At 40.0% G+C, this 22,006-nt stretch overlaps 1 protein-coding gene and 1 non-coding gene across 2 annotated transcripts; one reads left to right on the top strand and one right to left on the bottom strand.

The window, feature by feature from the left end:
• Positions 1–18,045: 18,045 nt before the first annotated feature.
• LOC150038866 (uncharacterized) lies at positions 18,046–19,287 on the bottom strand. Its single transcript, XM_090314776.1, has one exon. The coding sequence runs from the start codon at positions 19,285–19,287 to the stop codon at positions 18,046–18,048; it is 1,242 nt and encodes a 413-aa protein (XP_090170902.1).
• Positions 19,288–20,184: 897 nt separating this feature from the next.
• Positions 20,185–20,287, top strand: LOC120070472 (small nucleolar RNA R71). Its single transcript, XR_005479967.1, has one exon. It is a non-coding gene; the product is annotated as a small nucleolar RNA R71 (small nucleolar RNA).
• The last annotated feature ends 1,719 nt before the right edge of the window (positions 20,288–22,006 follow it).

Raw genomic sequence — 22,006 nt, 5'->3', positions numbered from 1 at the left:
CATAGAACGATCTTCCTTCTCGATATTCCAATGAACTCCTCCAATGATCTTGAACACGAATGTCTTTTCGAACAATCTTGAACACAACCACGAGAATAACCTTGTTATTCTCAAGGATTCCAATAGAAGGATAGGTGATATCCAACTATTGAAAGAGGGTGAGGAGAAAAAACCTTTGGGAGAGTAGAGAGGATTTATTTTTATGGCTTAGGGAAAAATTTGCACAATGAATACTTTTTCCCAAAAGGGCCATAAGGAAGACTTTATATAAAGAAGAGTCAACCCCCTTCTCCAAGTCTTTTTCAAATTTTCCTTGTGCATATTAATTAAATAAAACTTATTTAATTAATTAGCACATTAATTAAATAATTATTTATACATTAAATCTAATTTAACACACACACACACACACACACACACACATATATATATATATATATATAATTATCATAAATATCGTATGTCTATGTGTAACACCTCTCTATTTATTAGTTAATTCTTTGTGAATCTAACTTGAATCAATTATTTTAATCTTAATCAAATGTTTCTTTCCAACTTAATTTGAATTATAGATCACATCCATAATCAATTTCATATTAATCATATTAATATACAATTTCCTCAAATTGATTTGAACAATTCAAATCATTCCTCTTTAATATCCTTTTGTGAGCTAACAAGGGGACCTAGTGGACTTGTAGAAGCTCCAACAATATGAGATTAATTGGCTAAACTCATTAACCAAGTTAATCATGTTGGGATTGATGCCTTAAATCTTGTGGGTTCTATAGTTTGTAATTGTAATATACAGCATGATACTACAAATAATCAAGGAGAAATGCTACACACATTTGTAGACTCATCGCCAAGGTCCTTCATCACGAACGCTCGAACACAGCAAATTCGAATGCTCGTCCAACACGACCGCTACACTGCACGAACACACACTTGAACTCAGCGATCATCTTGATCACGAACACCCCAACAGCACAAACAGCCTCCATAGGACCTCGACGATGTCGAGTTGAGTATGACACTACCAAGAAGGCTACCTTGGTATTCTTGGTGTGAGAATCCAGAGGGTGGGATCTATGTGGACTTGGTTTGAGGCAGAAGATGGAGGAAAAAAAAATCGTATAAACGATTGAGCAAGTGGGAGAAGGATGAACCCGTCGTATGCCCAATTGTTTAGCAAAAGCTAAACGATCGTTTAGCTCATCGCTTAACCGCATGTCTGTCGCTTACAAATACTACACGATCGTTTAGCTCGCTCCAAGTTATCGTGTAAATTTTATTTACTTGATAACTTCCGTGAGATTTCGAGAGAGAAAAAAATATGACTAAAATTACAAAATTATGAAAATAGGAAAATATAGGAAATTATGGAATTATAAAATCACAAAATTTTCAACATTAGTAAAATTGGGAAAACAATTTTCCTTTTATCTCACGGTTACCATGAAACCACCAATAACCTCCCACTCAATTGGTTATTAGAGAAAAAGATTTAATTATCCAATAATTAATATTATTATAAATACAAATGATAACCAACTTATCATACTATATTTATAACCTATAGTTTTAATATTTCATCTCATGAAACATATAAACCATAGCTCTTTTTCTATTCCATGCTACTTAATGTAAATCTCATTTACATTAATCCACTAGATGTATCTCATACACTATATCATATATAAACAAATTACCTCTTGTCAATTTGAACATTTCAAATCAACACCAAGAACTGATCCTCAGCTGAATCCATTGAGCTATTAAGGGGACCTTATGGACCTGTAGCTCAAAGCTCCAATGATACGTGAATAACCGACTAAACTCTTTAGTCACAGGATCCATCTTCCGTTAACTGCCAGGCACTCCAATAAAGACTGACAACTGAACTCTCCTTACTATAGATATATTATGTGTCCATCTTAACCAATCAGCGGTGCGACAACCCTTCACATATCGCTCGTCGACAAATAACCGTTATGCCCTTATAATTACATCTAACTCCTTAAGTACCACTGATCCCTCTAATGAACATAAGTCATAGTCCTACTATGACTGAGTCTTCTCTTCCAAAGAGAAGTTATGGCCACTATGTTCAAGCCCCGGAATCAGCCCTTAAGGGAGCAATCTCTCTACTTATCCCTGTTTCAGGAAAGAAGTGAATTCCATCTTGTGGATTGAGTTCCCAACTCTCAGATTAGAAAAGTCCCCAAAAAGGTAGGCATGTTGAGTTAGCAATCTGGCCACTCTCACCCATACTAATCAAAGGACTGCCCTCAAAGCCAGGAGTTTCCAAAACGCTCAGGATTGAGGTCGTGTCACCTATGGTCGTTTAGGTGAGATGTAAGTCTTTAGTATCAACGACATTATATACAGAGTCTAGTCATCTCGTGGTCCGATCTTATACAAACTCTTTGTATAGGACACCTTCGCTCGTACATCTCTACATGAATGGTCAGGATCTACCATCTATAGTAGTTTACAACACTTGCAAACCTCTACAAAGCAGGCCATATCCGTAGTGTCACCAGAATCAGGTATCTAACCTTAATCCTCATACTACAGACCTATTTAGGTTATCACTTAAGGCATGATCCACTTGTATATTGCATGTACATGCTTATGTTCACATAAGATAACCATGGAGCTTTGTTTATTGGATATGAGTAAATGCCAGAATGAAATAACATTTATTTTATTCATCAAACAATGTGTATTATTACAAACAACGAGATTCCGGGAGAATTAGAACACCAATCCCAACAATCTCTTGTCCTAATGACTTGGGAGACTAATGTACAATATAATAAAAAACATGTACAATATACAATAAACTAAGGCACATCTCAGTATCATCTCCCACTTGCCCTAGACAAGATGTCGCATGTCCCGCAGACCCGGACTCTCCAGGTAACCCTCAAACACTTTAGCCGTGACGACCTTTGTAAAGGGATTGACAACGTTGGGCTTCGATGCGATCTTCGTGACTATCATATCACCGCGATGCACAATCTCCCTGATTAGGTGATATTTTCGTTCTATGTGCTTAACTCGACGATGACTCCAAGGTTCCTTCGAATTTGCCACAACCCCGCTGTTATCACAATAAAGAGTGATAGGCAAATCCATATTTGGAACAACTTCCAAATCTGAAAGAAACTTCCTTAGCCAAACAACCTCTTTAGCTCCTTCACAAGAGGCTACGTATTCGGCTTCCATAGTGGAGTCCGCAATACATCCTTGCTTGATGCTTCGCCATACTATATCCCCTCTATTCAGAGTAAATACTGACCCCGATGTCAATTTACGAGAATCTCGATCGGTTTGAAAGTCAGAGTCCATGTATCCTGTAAGGATCAGATCCTTATCTCCATACACAAGCATGTAGTCCCCCGTTCTCCAAAGATACTCGAGGATCGTCTTGACCGTCGTCCAGTGATCAAATCCTTGATTATACTGATACCAACTGACAATCCCTACTGCATAGCAAATGTCGGGTCTGGCATACAACATTGCATACATCAAGCTTCCTACAGCAGAGGCATAAGGAATCCATCTCATCTCCTCAACTTCTTGAGGTTTCTTAGGAAATTGATCCTTAAACAGAATGATTCCATGCCTGAAGGGTAACAAACCCCTCTTGAAATCTTGCATCCTGTACCTGATCAACATTTGATCAATGTACGATGTCTGAGATAGGGCTAGCCATTTGTTCTTGCGATTCCGAATGATCTGGATCTTGAGAACATACTTTGCCTCACCCAAATCTTTCATTTGGAACTGGCCAGCTAGCCACTCCTTAATATCGGTCAGATACCCTACATTATTCCCAATGAGTAGGATATCATCCACATACGGTACCAGGAAAGCTATTGAGCAGTTGATGATTTTCTTGTATACACAAGGCTCATCAACATTCTGATCAAAGCCAAACGATTTGATAGTAGTGTCAAATCTGATGTTCCAAGATCTAGATGCTTGTTTCAGCCCATAAATGGACCTATTAAGCTTGCAAACTCTTTGCTCTTGATATGGAATTATGAAACCCTCTGTGAGTCATATAGATGGTCTTCTCAAGATTACCATTAAGAAAGGCAGTCTTGACGTCCATTTGCCATATTTCATAATCATAAAATGTGGCTATGGACAGGAGAATCCTGATAGACTCGAGCATGATAACAGGTGATAAAGTTTCCTCATAGTCAACTTCCTCACCCTGGGTATAACCCTTTGCCACGAGTCTAGCCTTAAAGGTTTGCACCTTTCCATTTACACCCCTCTTTCGCTTATAGATCCATTTACACCCAATAGGTTTTACCCCATCAAGTGGATCAACAAGCTCTCAGACGTTATTGAAGTACATACACTCCATTTCCTGGTTCATGGATTTAACCCATTCATCTTTGTCAACATCCTCTATTGCTTTCTTAAAAGACAATGAATCCTCAACCTCATCATTCATAATGATGTTTTGGGCTTTAGTCAAACCTATGTAGCAATCCAGTGGGTTCATAGCCCTCCCACTACGTCGAGGCAGTCTCAATGCTTGAGTGGTTGACTAGATGTTCTGACCTCAACAAATCTTGTTGATCTGTCGGCCTGTTCAAAAACTCTTATTGAACCCTTAGTAGTCTCAGTTTAACTGGAGATCTCATGTAAAACGAGCTTACTTCGTGGCTTATGATCCCTCATATGGTATTCTTCCAAAAAGATAAAATTTGTAGAAACAAACACTTTGTTCTTACTCGGATCATAGAAGTATCCACCTCTCGTTTCCTTAGGGTAGCCTACAAAGAGGCAAAACTTCGAACGCGGTTCCAACTTCTTTGGGTTAGTTACTAGCACATGTGTCGGACAACCTCAAATATTGAAGTGGCGTAAACTACCTTTACGGCCTCTCCATGACTCAAAAGGTGTTTTAGAAACACTTTTCGAGGGAACATTGTTTAGGATATAACATGCAGTCTCCATTGCAAAACCCCAAAACAAGTCTGGAAGATGAGCATAACTCATCATAGATTGAACCATGTCCAACAAGGTTTTGTTTCTTCTTTCTGATACACCATTTTTCTAAGGTGTACCAGGGTCCGAGAGTTGGGACGCAATCCTATATTCTATCATATAGTTCTATGATTGGAAGTCCATATACTCTCCACCACGATCAGATCGTACTGTTTTTATCGTCTTACCTAACAAGTTTTCAACTTCAGCCTTATACTCCTTGAACTTGTTAAGGGCTTCAGACTTACGTTGCATTAGGTAGAGATACCCAAATCTTGAATAATCATCTATGAAAGAGATGAAATATTCATACCCACCCAAGCTCTAACATTCATCAGACCACAGAAGTCAGAATGTACAAGCTCCAAGACTTCTTTGGCTCTGTAACCTTTTCTAGTAAAAGGTCGTTTGGTCATCTTGCCTTCAAGACATGATTCACATACCGACAAGGAGTTTTCTTCAAAACTCTTTAGAAGTCCACTTTTCACCAACTTCTCAATCCTATTGAGGTTGATGTGACCTAACCTAAGATGCCAAAGATGAGTGTTTTCCTTAGGAAAAACCTTTGGTCTTTTGTTGTCGTACTAAACATTTTAGTGTTAAACAAGGCTTTTATGACTAACGAGCTTAGTACATATAAGTTACTTTCAATTGAACCATAATCAATCTCCATTGCATTCTTGAAAATAAACACTTTATTCTCAGAAAAGAAGACAGTATAGCCTTGTTCAATGAGACAAGAAACCGAGATTAAGTTCCTCTTAATATGAGGAACTATAAAAACATTATCCAGTAACAGATAACGTTTCTTGTCAACAAATAACTTCAGCCTGCCTACAGCAATAGCTGAAACAACCTCACCAGTGCCGACTCGAATAGTCATCTCTCTCTGTGGCAACATTTTCTAGGAATTTAATCCTTGGTAAGAGGAATTGACATGATTGATAGCACTCGAATCAAGGATCCAAGCAGAATCATCATTCTCTACCAAACATGTCTTCAAGACAAATAAATCAGATTTACTGTCTTGTCGCCTCTTTTGGAGAGTAGTGGGATCAGTGTCAGAACAACTGACACTATTGGTTTTGTCATTCATCACTTTATGCTCGAAAAGTAAGAACTGACGTTCAAACAAATCTTCCAATGAGTCCATGATCTCACGTGCAATGACCATGTTCTCAACCCTTTTGGCCAAAACATGAGGTATGTTAGCCAAAATGTGAAGTCGAGCCAAATATGAGGTCGTTTGCATTAAGAACACTTCACGGTGCATTAAGGGTCGGGACTTGAAGACACTCCTCAATCATGACAAATATGAGGTCGTTTGCATTAAGAACACTTCACGGTGCATTAAGGGTCGGGACTTGAAGACACTCCTCAATCATGACAAATATGAGGTCGTTTGCCACAAAATACGTTTCACACGATTCTTTCCACTGTATGTAGTTGGTCATATTAAAAACACTAAATGGAAATACTAATGAGTTGCTAAAAAGAGAAAACATTGACCTACGTTAGGTTTTAAGTAAATACTCATTATAAAACAAAACAACATCCAATAAGGTTTTAGCAAAACTAATATGAACCTCGTGTGACATCTAATTTTGCAATGATGCTTTAAAGGTTTAGAAACAAGGCCGTCGAAGGGAGGTCAATTATGCCTCCACTGAATTGAGAAGTTCTCAACCAGTCATTAATACCAGAACAACTTTTGCTTCTATAACAACTAGCCATCATTGATTTGACCGAGAGATCATTAACTTACTTAACAATCTCCCGTAAGTGTAACCTGCCATTTTAGGCCCTAGAGATTCGCCCCAAAAAGCCAATCCAAAGGGAAAAATCCGATTGAGGCAAAACCTAAAGCGACCCTATCCATTTTGAGTTCACCTTGATCTTGACCAACTGCAAAAAAACTCATTCGAAGGGGGACACTCCCAGGGCGCCACGAGAGAGTACAGTATGATCTCACGATGTGAACCAATGACAGAGACCATAGGACGTGTTGACACACACCCTTCACCCACTTACTATAAACATTCTCTCCGTCCACCTTGATATTGACTTATGCAAACACTATCCGAAGGGGGATTCTCCCAGGGCACCACGAGGCCAAGCATGAATCTCACGGTGTGAATATTCAAGGAGAAACGTGAGTGGAATCATAGACATATCAGATACATCTTTTCCTCCCACCGAGTATTTTATTACCTAGGGTTTAGTTTACTTATAAAAAATACGGCTAAGGATTTTAATTAAATGACTTTTAGGTTTTCCCAAGAGTAACTTTTGGATAGTTAAACAACTTTTCATCATCATTCATTAAACACTTTACAGAGTCTTTGACTAAATTATCTCATGCTTGTTGAAAATCTATCTAATTCACTTTTCCAGGTAGGTTCCCAGGTAGGGGTATTACGTTTCCGTCAACTTAAGAACTCTAGCCTAGCCAGAACCCACCTTAGACAAAAGGTCCCTTATAGATAGATTTAAAACAAATTTAATCTTTTATGGCAACCATTTTAATCCTATGAAACCGATGATTAATCTAGGTTACTAAACTTTTTAGAACCACTTGAACTTAGGTCTATCTCAATCCAATTTTAAAACCCTGTTAAAAAAACTCGAGTTCACCCTAAGTTCGCATGCAACTCTTTCTTATTGATTTTTAGGTCTAATTTCCTTAATAACACTTATAAACGGAAACCATAACCACAATGCTAAGCTAACACATGCAAGACATTTATAATGATTATAAACAACCTAAGTGTCATGCTCAATGCATTGTCCATTCATCGCTACTTCATTTATATAACACTTATACAAAACAACAATGAAACAAGCAAAACATGCTTCCATTCACCCTTATACTATAACACATAATAAAAGGATGATGCATGATAATACTCACTGTATGCAAAATATAACTCTTATATTTCATGATGCATACACATGCGTTCAAGTAATTTCTTCATGCTCGATTATAACATTTATAATACATGATGCATGAATAATTGCACAACCTAAGGTGGGTTTAAACTATATGTCAAACACTTTGCCATAAAAACACCTTACATCACATGAATAAAAAAAATAAATGTTGATGAATCGGGTAAAATTGCCTTAAAAACAAAAAATTAAAGTTAACTATTACAAAGACAAGGAGTCTCTGGTTCAAATAGGCGAACCGGGTCTTGAACCGTATGGACAAAGTAACGCGTCTCCAACCATCATGTACTAAACTTCGCGCGATCGTCTACACGATAAAACAAACGCTTTGCTCTATCGCTTACCAATGCTACTAGAGCTAAACGATCATTTAACAAATACTACATGATCGTGTACCTTTTACTAAGCGATGAAGCTTGAGGTATGCAACCGCTTAGCGCACTCCGCACAACGCCTGCCTACGCGATCGTCTAAATGACTATAATGCGGCAAAGCACCATCGCCTAAACGATCGCTTAGCTAGCGCCTCTGTATCGTATACACACGATCGTGTAGGTAGTTACTAAGCGATGAGGCTTGCTAACTACACGATCATCTAGCGCGCACCTTTTACTAAACGATGAGCATCACATGCTCCCATTACAATCGTCTACCTCTAGCACCTACGCGATCGGGCAACAACTGCTACGCGATAAAGTAAATGATTTACTCCATTGCTTAGCATTAGCTAAATGATCATTTAGTAAAAACTACACGATCGTATAGAAAAATCTACACGATCGCTTAGATAAATCCCTCACACTAACCCGTCAATTTTGGATCCAATTCGGAATTTTCCTTGGGAACCCAAACTTTTCTGGTTTACCCCAGCATTCCCCACTTGTCCGACTGTTGCTGAGCAATTTTTGGATATCAAACGGACCTCGACGATCGTTTACCTTAGGCTACATGATACGACCAACGCTTGGTCTTCTTCTTCGTTGAGAACCACAACTTCATACTTCGAAACTTCATCATGAACGAGTCGACTAACTCAAACTCTTTGAATTACAGACTCGATTGTAAGTTAATTATGCCCAAAAACACAGGGGCTCTTACAAATTAACACATTGTAATTGAAGAAAGCTTTAACTAAAGGCAATTAAACCCGAAAAATTCATCAACTTCATCCATAAATGCACTTAACACTTAAATACAAATGCAGAAACCTACCGAGACTGTAAAATGAAGTTCAAAACAGACTTATAATTTAGAATATCAGAACAACCTGACTCTAATACCAATTGAAGAAAATTGAACACGAGGATTTCCATGAGCAATGGAAAGATCATTCCAAATTACAATCATATATGAACTTTACAAATTATAATCATAAACAAAAACATACAGTTATGCATTCATTATAGAAATTCCAGCATGATACTACAAATAATCAAAGAGAAATGCTACACATATTTGAAGACTCATCACCAAGGTCCTTGATCACGAACGCTCGAACACAGCAACCTCGAACGCTTGTCCAATACGACCGCTACACTACATGAACACCGCGTACTCAAACTCAGCGATCGCCTCAATCACGAACACCCCAACAGCACGAACGGCCTCCACAAAACCTCGACGGTGTCGAGTTGAGTATGACACCACCAAGAAGGCTACCTTGGTATCCTCGGTATGAGAATCCAGAGGGTGGGCTTTGTGTGGACTAGGTTTGAGGTAGAAGATGGAGGAAACAACAATCGTGTTAACTATTGAGCAAGTGGGAGAAGGCTGAACCTATCGTATAGTCGATGCCCAATCGTTTAGCAAATACTAAGCGATTGTCTAGCAAAAGTGTTCGTTGGTATTGTGATTCGAGCTAGGAGTGTGCTGTATAAAATGATTTGGAAAAATAAGTTCGAAGTATGAATGATGCGTTGATGATTTGATGCGTTTATGTATTCGTAACGCGTTGATGCATTAGAGATGTGTAACAGAACGCATGACACTCCTCTATTGACGTTCAAGTTTTCCTAAATCAGACCCAAGTATAAATCTAATTTAGGTTCCTAGTAAGTTCAGGGTCGAACTCAAGGATTCAGATTAAGCTAAGCAGACCTTGCGTTGTAATTATTGTAGGGATTTCCTAAATGTATGGAGAAATGTGTTATTTACACTAAGGTGTTGTGTGTGTGCAAGAAGATACAAAAGGGTTGAGTAGAGAATGATAGGTCATGTGAAAATGGATTTTGATGCGAGTGGTATGCGTCGATCTAAGTTGAATGTACACGAACTAGAATGTGATGTGAATGAGATGGCTGCTTATCTTTGTTTATGCGTCATACTCTTATTCGACACTTCTCAATGCGAATAACATACAAAACCTATCTCTAGGATGCATGTGTCAAACACAGGATGCAATAAAACACCAGTAATTTTATCTCTAGATGTACTATGCTTATACTTGATGTTGGCTTACTTATTCTCTCGAATAGTCTAAGTTAAAGAAGTTTTTACCAATTTTAGTTGGTTTAAGCGTTTGAAATGGAATTTTGCATGAAGTATAGATGCATCCAATCATAAACAAGGAATAAACAATGGCAAAATGTGATAGACCAAATATGTGAATTTATAAAGAAGCAGATTGTCTTTACAAAAGCAATACTAAATCAGATGAAAGGATGAAAGCGATAAATAAGATGAAAGGAACTGAGTCAAGCTGCAGAGTACAATCTCTTGTCCTTTTTGGCTCATATCTAGTTGTGTACAATCACTTGTATAAGAATTGGACGAAGTGTCTCTCTCAAGTTCGGCTTCCTCCACTCCTTGATCAACGGTGGTGGTGGTTCTCTTCCCTTCTACTCTTCTTGGCACCACAACATAGCTCTAAAGATCTAAAACTATGACTAAGCTAATATTGAGAGTGAGAACATGAAATTTTCTGCACTTCGAACTCTGGAGGGATTTCTTCTATTTATAGGTGTTGGTCTTCTCCAGCTCGATGATGGGCAACATTAAAGTCCATGCCCTGGTTAGCCGCTTGACACTCAGATCCTTTTCAAACGCCGCCTGCTGTAGGTGCCCATGCTTGCAAGTGGTGATTTGACACAAACAGCTTGAATCAATGAATCTTCCTTACGTTGAATCCCTACGATGCATGGCCTATGCGTTAGCCTTTTGCCTGCGACACTTATTAATCATGTGTTAGCCTCTTGTTGAAATCCTGCAATGTAATGCGTTAGTGCCGCAGTACTTTAGTAATAAATATTCTTTTGCATGAGTTTGATAATGTTTGAGTAATTCCATGTGTTTATTCTAAAAATAAGGAGAATTTATTATTAAAAACCTTAATTGATCCAACTTAATAGCCACAATAACTTGTATTTCTACAAGTTATCACCACCCCCAAATTTGAACAATGCTTGTCCTCAAGCATTCCATAAATAATTCTTTGTTATCTCCCTTGTCTTTAGTGTGTAGAATTCACCTCTCATCATATTCACTTATAAGCTTGAGACAAGAGTTTGGAAAATGTAACGTAGGTTGATTCTTTCCTAAAAGGAATAATGTTTTATTTCAAGTGCAACAAGCTTTTTGTCAACAACTCCTTTCGTTTCTCAAAACATTCCCGTTTTTTCTAAAATAGCAATGCGTTAGATGCTTTTTAAAATAGATGCCGGCTAAAAAGAAAAAGTATGAATTTTGAATTACCCATGCGTTGTTCCAGGTGTCCCACTTTCGTTTTGGCTTGCCCCCACGGGTGTCATGCGAGCATCCAACTACGAGTGAGAGCCCTTCATAACTAAACTCATATCAACATTCATGCGTTTCAAGATACACTTCTTTAGACTACATAGAGGAGTTTTTTGGGACGTATTGGTCTAGGAGACTTTTCGTTTTGGCTTGCCCCCACGGGTGTCATGCGAGCATCCAACTACGGCTAAGTGCCTGTTCCAACTTTGAGGTTTTTCTTTTAGAGGAGTGAGAGAGGAGTTGCGTTTAACATTTTTCTTTTTTGTTCCCTTTCTTTTTTATGTATTCGATTAATGCATCTTAACTCGGATTTCCCTCATTCCCAAATTTGGAGATCAACTAAATCCTCATTGCTAAAAGAGAAATAAAATTTCGAAAAGGTTTTGAGAGTTTCAAAAGGAGTTTTGATTAAATCTTGCATGCGTTAGAAAGAAAACATGTAGTCTTTTTAGAGAAGTTCAGGCTATGTTGATTTTCCTAACGCCTACTCTATACTAAAAGAGAAGTTCATATTGTTAATATCATTGAGGTAAGGCAAAGCACAAGACTAGAAAATAGCTAAAGAACAAAAAAAAAAGTATGCTAAAGTCAAACACAATGAAACAAAATGATAGAAAATTTTCATTTATTTTCATAGGATAACATGAAATAAACAAACAAGACAAATAAATACAAAAGATCATCAAATAAAACAAAGTACAAAATAACTAACACCGCAAAACTTATTGTGCTAACGCGTCATCCCTGCATTCTTCTGCAGGGTCTTCATCCATAAAACGCAGAGGGTTTCTAAGGTGGGCAGGTAGCGGTGGCAGGGCAAACATTCCGACCAAGACTTGATTAATGTACTGCGTTATGTAAACAAATTGGTCTTGCATTCTTCTTGTTCGTTGCCTTAAGTAATCCCTTAGAACCCTATTTTGTTGCTGAAGACCTTCAATGGACTCGGCTAATGGTCTGAGTTGATCACTAATGAAAGTTTTCAACTCCTCAATGTCAGTGCTGCGTTGTGGTGGTGTTGGCTCTTCACTTCTTTCAACTGGGTATTCAAAATTTCCTGTGTTACTCGACCCCAACCCAGTTGGTTAAAAAATGACTAGAGGAGGCACAAAAGTGGGAATTGGAATTGGTGAGGGCGAAGGAAAGGGACAAGGGATTTCTTGATCTATATCGTTAGGTTCTTGGTGCGTCGGATCAAGATTCCCTTCTTATGGGACCACTGATGAGTTTTGGAGAGTGAGGTTTAGGTCTGGCCATGCTTCTTCATCCGTAAGTGCAAGTTCTACTTCGTAATCTTCATTCTCTGAAGTTTCATCGTTGTGTTCAATTATCCAGACGCGTCTTCTTTTGGGGGCGCGTTTGGATGATCGAGGTCTGGCTACCACTTCTTTGCAAGGTAGGGCAGGCTGATGCGGTGAACCGCGAAACAAACGCCTGATTAACTTGATGTCCATCAGACCGTCGATCTCCTCATAATCATCCCCCAGAGGGATGCCCCCATGTTCACATAGTGCGCAGATCAGCCATGGAAAATAAAGTTGTCCTCGTGGTTTAGTTTTGATGGCTTTGATCTAATCCCTTATTATTCTCCCTACATCTTGGGGATGCACTGCATGATACAGTAGGTAGCCACGACGCATTCTTTTGACAAAGTCTCATCATGCGTTGTAGGCATGATATTTCTCTTAATCAAATAATACCGTAAATTCGCGTATGGCTTCAAGTTCCTGGAAGCTAGCATCTTTGCTCCATTTCATGACGTTTTCCATTTGCTTCCAGGCTTGGCTACCACTCTTAACACATCTTCAACTTGGCTCGGAGTTATTTGTTCCAAGTTGCGGTTGCCTTCTGCGTCTGGATTACTCGTGATATTGAACACTTCATTGATCTTATCGACTGAGAAGCGCACCAATACCCCATCAACAAATGCTGTACTTTTCTCCATGTCGAACTCACTGCTCTAAAACTGGCGAACAAGGTTGGGCCAAATTCTTGTATGCTCAACGCATAGCTGATCCTAACTCATTACTTCCACGGTTTCAGTTATATATGCTGGCAATGGGTGGCGTTCGGGAAAGAAGCCCTTCTTTGCAAGAATATCACTGAACTGACACTTCCTTCCTGTTGTCTTTTTAGGTAACGCGTTAGTTACCTTGCGCTTGCCCACGTCATATGCCTTGGCTTCCCACGCCAGCTCCCTTAATTTGTTTTCCAATTCCCTTTGGAGAGCTGACTTTCTTCGCCCCTGCCTTGCGGGCTGAAAATGTTCAAATTCTTTCTCTAACGCGTTGTGCCTTGAGCAGTTTCCACGCGTTGCATCCTCAGGACCGGATGTGGACTACTCATCTTCTTCCTCCAAGATTAATTTTCTCTTTCTCGTCACTCTTTTTTCTTTTGAGGGCCCTTCATTTGCGTTAGTTTGGCAAGATTGCGATGCGTCTGGGCCAACTCCCCTTTCTTCATCTTCTTCTTCTAACTCCACTTCGAGCATCATTGCATAGCGTCCGCTTCATCCATTTCAAGTGAGGCGTTGGGTGGGTCAGAATGCGTCACTTGTTCTTCTTCTTTGCCTTGATTCAGACTTGCTAAGATTGCTCCAAACACTTCTTGCTTGTCCCTCTGAGCCAATTCCATTAGCTCTTCGAGGTTTCGCTCTGACGCAGGACTGTTAGAGCTGGGCCTTGGTGAAGTGAATGGTGAGGAGCCTGATGGGGTATGTGGCAACCTAGGGGATGAGATGATGATGGGTGAACGCGGCGGTTGGCTAGACGCATCTACTTCAATTGGGTAGATGGTGGCTAGAGGTTATATGGACAGTGGAGGAGGTGGACGCACGGTGGGCGATGGTGTGCTATAGACATAAAGAGGGATGGGTCATGCATCACACCCATCGGAGTGATATTCGGGATAAATTGTGGTGGGGCGGGCTTGGTGTAAGGTTTCTTGGCAATCGTAGATGACGAAGGGTGCTGCTGCCTTGGTTTTGAAGAGGTTTTAGGTTTTGGTTTTGGGATGGTTTTGGGCTTTTGGTTGGTTTTAGACGAAGGGTTTGTGGTGGCTTTGGTGGGTTTCGATCGAGATGGTCACTGAGAGGTGGAAGATGGCCTGTCGTGCAAAGGTTTGGTTGGGACAGTGATTTTTAAAGTTTGGCGAGGGCTTGGCAGAGGTGAGCTTGAAAAAGATGAGGAAGAGAAAGAGCTTACCAATGACATGTCTCCAAAGCTCATTGATTGATTCTGGCTATCAGACGCTGAAGACATTGTTGTCAAAGAGTGACCGGAGAAATGCGCTTTGATCGAACGACGGTGAAAGGAAGGGGCACTAGGGTTTTTTTCTTTTCTTTCGCAGAGAGCTTGAAGGCAATGGAAGAAGAAGAAAATGAAGAGTCTTGAGTTTTATAGGCCTGGGGAGAGAGAGTGGTGATGTCAGGCGGCGCCTGAGTTCGCATTTAATGCGAAGTCGAAAGGACGTGTATTGGGCTTCCAAGCAATCGAATGTTTCGAATTTTCGAGACGCGTCCTTTCGACTTGGGCAATGCGTTAGACTTAAGTCTAACGCGTCCGTTTATTCCTATCCCGATTATACATATTTTTTTTTAAAAAAAATAACTAATTCTCTTACTAGGAAGGCAATAACATTCAGCAATCAATCTTAAAACGCAAAGATAGGCAAACAAAGTAAATTCAAATGCAGTGATAAAATATAGAATGCAAAAGGAATAAGGAAAGAGGAAGTGTCCCTGGAATATGTGTCGATGTGAATGCAGGGATGCTTCGATGTGAGCCTCAGTTGGCTTCACGTAGTACGAGAGATGACTTTTGACGTTCTATGCCATCTTCAAAGTAAGGCTTCACTCTTTGCCCATTTACTTTGAACGCATTTGTGCCATTCTCCCGCGTCAATTCTACTGCTTCGTGGGGAAAGATTGTTTTGATAATGAATGGTCCTGACCACCTTGACTTTAACTTTCCTGGGAACAAACGCAATCGTGAATTGAATAATAAAACATTTTGGCCAACAACAAACTCTTTCTTACTAATGCGTTGGGCGTGCCAACATTTGGTCTTCTCCTTGTAGAGCTTGTTGTTCTCGTATGCATTCAACCACCACTCTTTAAGCTCGTTGAGCTGAAGTTTGCGTTGATCGCCCGCGGCATCCAAGTTTAAATTCAGCTTCTTTACTGCCCAGAAAGCTTTGTGCTCCAACTCTAGAAGTAAGTGACAAGCTTTTCCAAATACTAAAGAGTATGGAAACATACCTATGGGGGTCTTGTAGGCACTCCTGTAGGCCCAGAGTCCTTCATCCAGCCTTTGTGCCCAGTCTTTCCGCGATGCGTTGACAACTTTTTCCAGTATTGATTTTATTTCCAGATTTGATACCTCAGCTTGACCGTTCGTTTGTGGGTGGTATGCGGTAGCGATCTTGTGCCTAACATTATATTTGGCAAGTAATTTAGAAATGATGCGATTAATGAAATGTACCTTCGTCACTTATTCGGGCTCTTGGCGTTCCAAAACATGTGAAAATGTTCCTGGTAAGAAACTTAGAAACACTCAACGTATCATTTCTGGCATAAGCTACTGCTTCTACCCACTTTGATACGTAATCTAGTGTAAGCAGAATATATTGTTGACCGCAGGACAGGGGAAAAAGTCCCATAAAATCAATGCCCTAGACATCAAATAATTCAACTTCAAGAATATTGTTCAAGGGCATTGCGTCCCTTGATGAAATATTCCCGGTGCGTTGGCAAAGGTCACACTTGCGAACATACTCCCTCGCGTCTTTGAAGAGGGTGGGCTAGAAGTATCCGCTTTGAAGAATCTTCGAAGCAGTTCTTTGCCCTCCGAAATGACCTCCGTAAGGAGAGTCATGACACTCTGCCAGGATGCATTGTGTCTCTTCCTCCGGAACGCATCGACGCATGATGGAGTTGGGTCCTTATTTATATGGAAACAATTCATCCCAAAAATAAAATTTGCTATCGTGTACTAACCGTTTCTTTTACTGAGAGTTTAAGTTTTCAGGGAACTGCTTGGTAGTTAAGTAATTAACTATGTCTGCGTACCAAGGTTCCCTGCCTTCAACTCTGAAAAAGTTTTCATCAGGAAATGAATATTTGATTTCATTTTCTTGGTCTTGCATTTCCTGATTTTCTAATCTGGACAAGTGGTCAACCACCTGATTCTCAGTCCCCTTTCTATCCTGAATATCGATGTCAAATTCTTGCAATAGAAGCACCCATCTTATTAATCTTGGTTTTGCGTCCTTTTTACTCATTAGGAACTTTATGGCTGAGTGATTTGTATAGATGGTATCGGATGCACCAACTAAATAAGATCTAAACTTCTCGATGCCAAACACTACAACCAACATTTCTTTTTTCGTGGTTGTGTAGTGTTCCTGAGAGTCGTTCAGTGTCTTGGACGCGTAAGAGATGGGGTGTATCAAATTTCCTTTCTTCTACCCCAACATGGGACCTACTGCAACATCACTTGCGTCACACATGAGAATAAAACGTTGTGTCCAATCTGTTACTATTAGTACTGGAGTTGTAGTCAACACATATTTCAATGTTTCAAATGCATCGCAGCAGTCGTCATTGAAATCGTAGGGCCGACTCGCTTCTAATAATGCGCTCAGAGGTCACGTAATTTGAGAAAATCCTCTAACGAACTTCCGGTTGAAGCCAGCATCTTCTAGAAAACTTCGTAGAGCTTTGACATTTTATGGTGGTGGAAGTTTAGCTATGACATCTATCTTGGCTTCATCAACTTCCAACCCAGCTTTAGATACCTTGTGGCCTAAGACAATTCCTTCAGTCACCATGAAGTGACATTTTTCCCAATTCATCACAAGATTTGTTTCCTTACATCGAGTAAGGACGGCCTCCAAGTTTTGAAAGCATGATTGGAATGAGTCTCCAAGGATTGAAAAATCATCCATGAAAACTTCAACGATCTTTTCTAAGAAGTCAGAGAAAATTGCCATCATACACCTTTGGAATGTTCCAGGTGCGTTGCATAGTCCAAAGAGCATGCGTCTGAATGCGAACGTTCCAAAGGGACAAGTTAATGTTGTCTTTTCCTGATCGTCTAGGTCAATTAAAATCTGGTTATAATAAGAGTATCCATCAAGGAAACAATAAAATTCTTTTCCAGCCAATCTGTCAGCCATTTGGTCAATGAAAGGAAGGGGGAAGTGGTCCTTCTTGGTTGTCTCGTTGAGCTTCCTATAGTCCATACAGATGCACCAACCCATGATAGTCCTTGAAAGGATGAGCTCATTATTGCTATTGACTATCACTTTTGTTCCTCCTTTCTTGGGAACGCATTGGACTGGGCTTACTCAGCTGCTGTCGGATATAGGATAGATCACTCCTGCATCTAACCATTTTAAGATTTCTTTCTTGACCACTTCCTTCATTATGGGGTTTAGCCTTCTTTGAGGCTCAATCGATCCCGACTTCCCTTCTTCCAGCCTAATTTTATGCATGCAATAAGATGGGCTGATGCCACGGATGTCCGCCAGCGTCCAGCCTATTGCACGCATGTGCTTTTGCAGCATCTGCAAAAGAGAATGTTCGTTAGGTTCAGTAAGATTCGTGGAAATAATTACATGTAAAGTTTTATTTGTTCCAAGGAAAGCATATTTAAGGTGACTAGGTAACGGTTTCAACTCAAGTTCTGATGGTTTCTCTAGTGATGGGCGTGTTGGTTTCATCCGCCGCTCACTCAGACTTGGCGGCTCTGGTTCTTTCATGTTTTCTTCCAACGCGAGGACCTCGCACACTTGGGTCACTTCTTCTTCAAGAAACTCTATTCTGTCTAGTTGACATTCTTCACTATCTGGGAACTTTAATGTGTTTAACACATTAAACTTCACCTCTTGATTGTCTACGCGCATAGTCAATTCTCCCTTATGCACGTCTATCAAAACTTTCCCAATAGGTAGGAAGGGGCGTCCAAGAATAATTGGTACATCCCTGTCTGCTTCATAGTCCAAGATGATAAAATCCGCTGGGAATATGAAGTTGTCAACTGTTACCAGAACGTTTTCAATCTTTCCTTCTAGGTACTTGATTGTTCTATCGACGAGTTGAAGAGTAACAAAAGTGGGTTGTGCTTCACCAATTCCCAATTTCTTGAAGATTGAGAGTGGCATGAGGTTAATGCTTTCTCCCAAATCGCACAATGCATGTCCCACATCCAACCCTTCGATCGAGCACGGGACTGTGAAGCTCCTAAAGTCCTTCTGTTTCTTGGGTAGTCTGTTGCTTACTAATGCATTGCACTCCTGCATTAGCGCGATTACTTCCGTCTCACTGACTCTCCTTTTCTTTGTCAAAATATCCTTAAAAAATTTGACATATTTTGGCATTTGATCCAAGGCCTCTATAAGTGGAATATTGATGTGCAATTTCTTCAAGAGTTCAAGAAAACGCTTAAATTGTTGTTCATCATTCTTCTTCATCAAGCGTCTAGGGAATGGTGCGTTCAGCGGCACTGCAGGTTTTCCCACGTTAGACGTGCTTGGCTCTGAATGGCTTGTGGTTTCAGGCGTTCTTTCTTCTTGATCTTCTAATGCCATTGAACGTGTGTTGCGTTCTTTTGAAGGACTGTTGTTTTTTGGATTCATGGTTCTTTCTTCAAGAGCTTTGCCACTTCGCAATGTCACCGTGTGACATTGCTCCTTCCCATTGTTATCCCAGGGGTTTCAGTGTTGCTAGGCAAGACTCCAGGCTGCCTATTCTTAAACTCACTCGTTATCTACCCTACCTGTATCTCCAGGTTTCTGATAGACGACGCCTGGCTTTTCAGCAACGCGTCATTCTAGGCGATATACTCCTTTAATAGGTTTTCAAGTGGAGATGCTGAGCTCGATGTCTGACCTCCTCTATTAAAGGACTGTTGGTGCGGCTGATGCGTTGACCGGAATGCGGGCGGCGGTCCTCGCCTTTGCTATTGGTTCGCCCTTGGGTGGTACTTCTGTTGATTTCCTATCCAAGAAAAATTTGGATGGTTCCTCCATCCGGGATTATATATATTTGAAAATGGGTTATTTTTAATGAAGCATACTGATTGAGGATTTTGTGGGCAATCAACGTAGGAATGGGGATCTCCATAGCCCACACAGCTAACCATGGGCTGCACAAATGTTTCTACCTGATTTACCTTCTACTGATTTAATGCATTCCCTAGTGATATGTTCTGCAAAAGGTTTTTCATAGTAGCCACTTGTGCTGAGAGTGTCGCTATTGCATTGGAATCGATAGAATTAACATTCTAAGATCTCCTTTTCCTATGGGCTCTTGCATTATACGTATCGTCCACCCATTCCATGTTGTACTTATTAATGCGGTCTAATATTTCCTTAGCTTCAGTGTAGGATTTATCCATAATTCCACCAGCTGCAGCTGCGTCGGCTGCCATCTGCGATGCTCTATTCAATCCACCATAAAAAGTCTCCATCTGGATGGTTAGTGGTAATCCATGGTTCGAGCAATTTTTGACCAATCCCTTAAAACGCTCCCATGCGACGCTTAAGGTTTCAACTTCTTCTTACTTGAAGTTTATGATCTCTCGAGCCTCCTTGCATTGGTGGTGGGTGGGAAGTATTTTTGCATGAATTTCTCCATCAACTTCTCCAAGGTTGTGATCTCAATAGGCTCCAGAGAGCTTACCCATTGCTTTGCGTCATCACACAAAGAATAAGGAAACAAAGATAGCCTGATCGCTTCTGGGGTGATTCCAGGAATCATAAAAGAGTTGCACGTTTCCAGGAAACGTTTCATGTGGGTGTGAGGATCTTCTCCACGACCACCCCCAAATTGTCCAGCAGTTTGAAGCATTTGTAGCATCACATATTTCATTTTGAATCTTGTCCCATCTGGCATTGGGTATATGATCCATAGTGAGAAATCATATAATACAGGAGACACATACTCCCTCATGGGACGCGTGCTACTGTTCGCCATTAGGATCAGATTTTGCATAGCGTGGGCTAGTTGTTGAGCTAAGTTCTGATTTGCCTATTCGTCAGGCATTTCCTGTTGCCTGTTTTGTTGTCTGAGAAGTTGTTGCCTCAACCTACGACGATGATTAGATTGATTTCTTTGTCGGAAGGTCCTTTCAACTTCGGGGTCTTATACAAGTTCAGGAGTGCTCTCTCTGCTCATAAACATTTACAAGCTTAGACTTAGCTCGTAATACTCCCTCAGCTGAAGTGTTCCTACAAAAAATACAAACAAAATTTATGGTTAGTTTTGTTGCTGAATCTTTGACAACGGCGCCAAAAACTTGTTCGTTGCTATTGTGATTCGAGCTAGGAGTGTATTGTATAAAATGATTTGGAAAAATAAGTTCTAAGTATGAATGATGCGTTGATGATTTGATGCGTTTATGTATTCGTAACGCGTTGATGCATTAGAGATGTGTAACAGAACGCACGGCACTCCTCTATTGACGTTCAAGTTTTCCTAAATCAGTCCCAAGTATAAATCTAATTTAGGTTCCTAGTAAGTCCAGGGTCGAACTCAAGGATTCAGATTAAGCTAAGCAGACCTTGCGTTGTAATTATTGTAGGGATTTCCTAAATGTATGGAGAAATGTGTTATTTACACTAAGGTGTTGTGTGTGTGCAAGAAGATACAAAAGGGTTGAGTAGAGAATGATGGGTCATGTGAAAATGGATTTTGATGCGAGTGGTATGCGTCGATCTAAGTTGAATGTACACGAACTAGAATGTGATGTGAATGAGATGGCTGCTTGTCTTTGTTTATGCGTCATACTCTTATTCGACACTTCTCAATGCGAATAACATACAAAACCTATCTCTAGGATGCATGTGTCAAACACAGGATGCAATAAAACACCAGTAATTTTATCTCTAGATGTACTATGCTTATACTTGATGTTGGCTTACTTATTCTCTCGAATAGTCTAAGTTAAAGAAGTTTTTACCAATTTTAGTTGGCTTAAGCGTTTGAAATGGAATTTTGCATGAAGTATAGATGCATCCAATCATAAATAAGGAATAAACAATGGCAAAATGTGATAGATCAAATATGTGAATTTATAAAGAAGCAGATTGTTTTTACAAAAGCAATACTTAATCAGATGAAAGGATGAAAACGATAAATAAGATGAAAGGAACTGAGCCAAGCCGCAGAGTACAATCTTTTGTCCTCTTTGGCTCAATTCTAGTTGTGTACAATCACTTGTATAAGAATTGGACGAAGTGTCTCTCTCAAGCTCGGCTTCCTCTACTTCTTGATCGACGGTTGTGGTGGTTCTCTTCCCTTCCGCTC

The sequence above is a fragment of the Benincasa hispida genome, chromosome 1 (assembly GCF_027475165.1).
Source record: "Benincasa hispida cultivar pf3 chromosome 1, pf3_genome.v1.1, whole genome shotgun sequence".
In the NCBI taxonomy this organism is placed as follows: Eukaryota; Viridiplantae; Streptophyta; class Magnoliopsida; order Cucurbitales; family Cucurbitaceae; genus Benincasa; species Benincasa hispida.
This window is presented reverse-complemented; position numbering and strand designations above follow the sequence as displayed.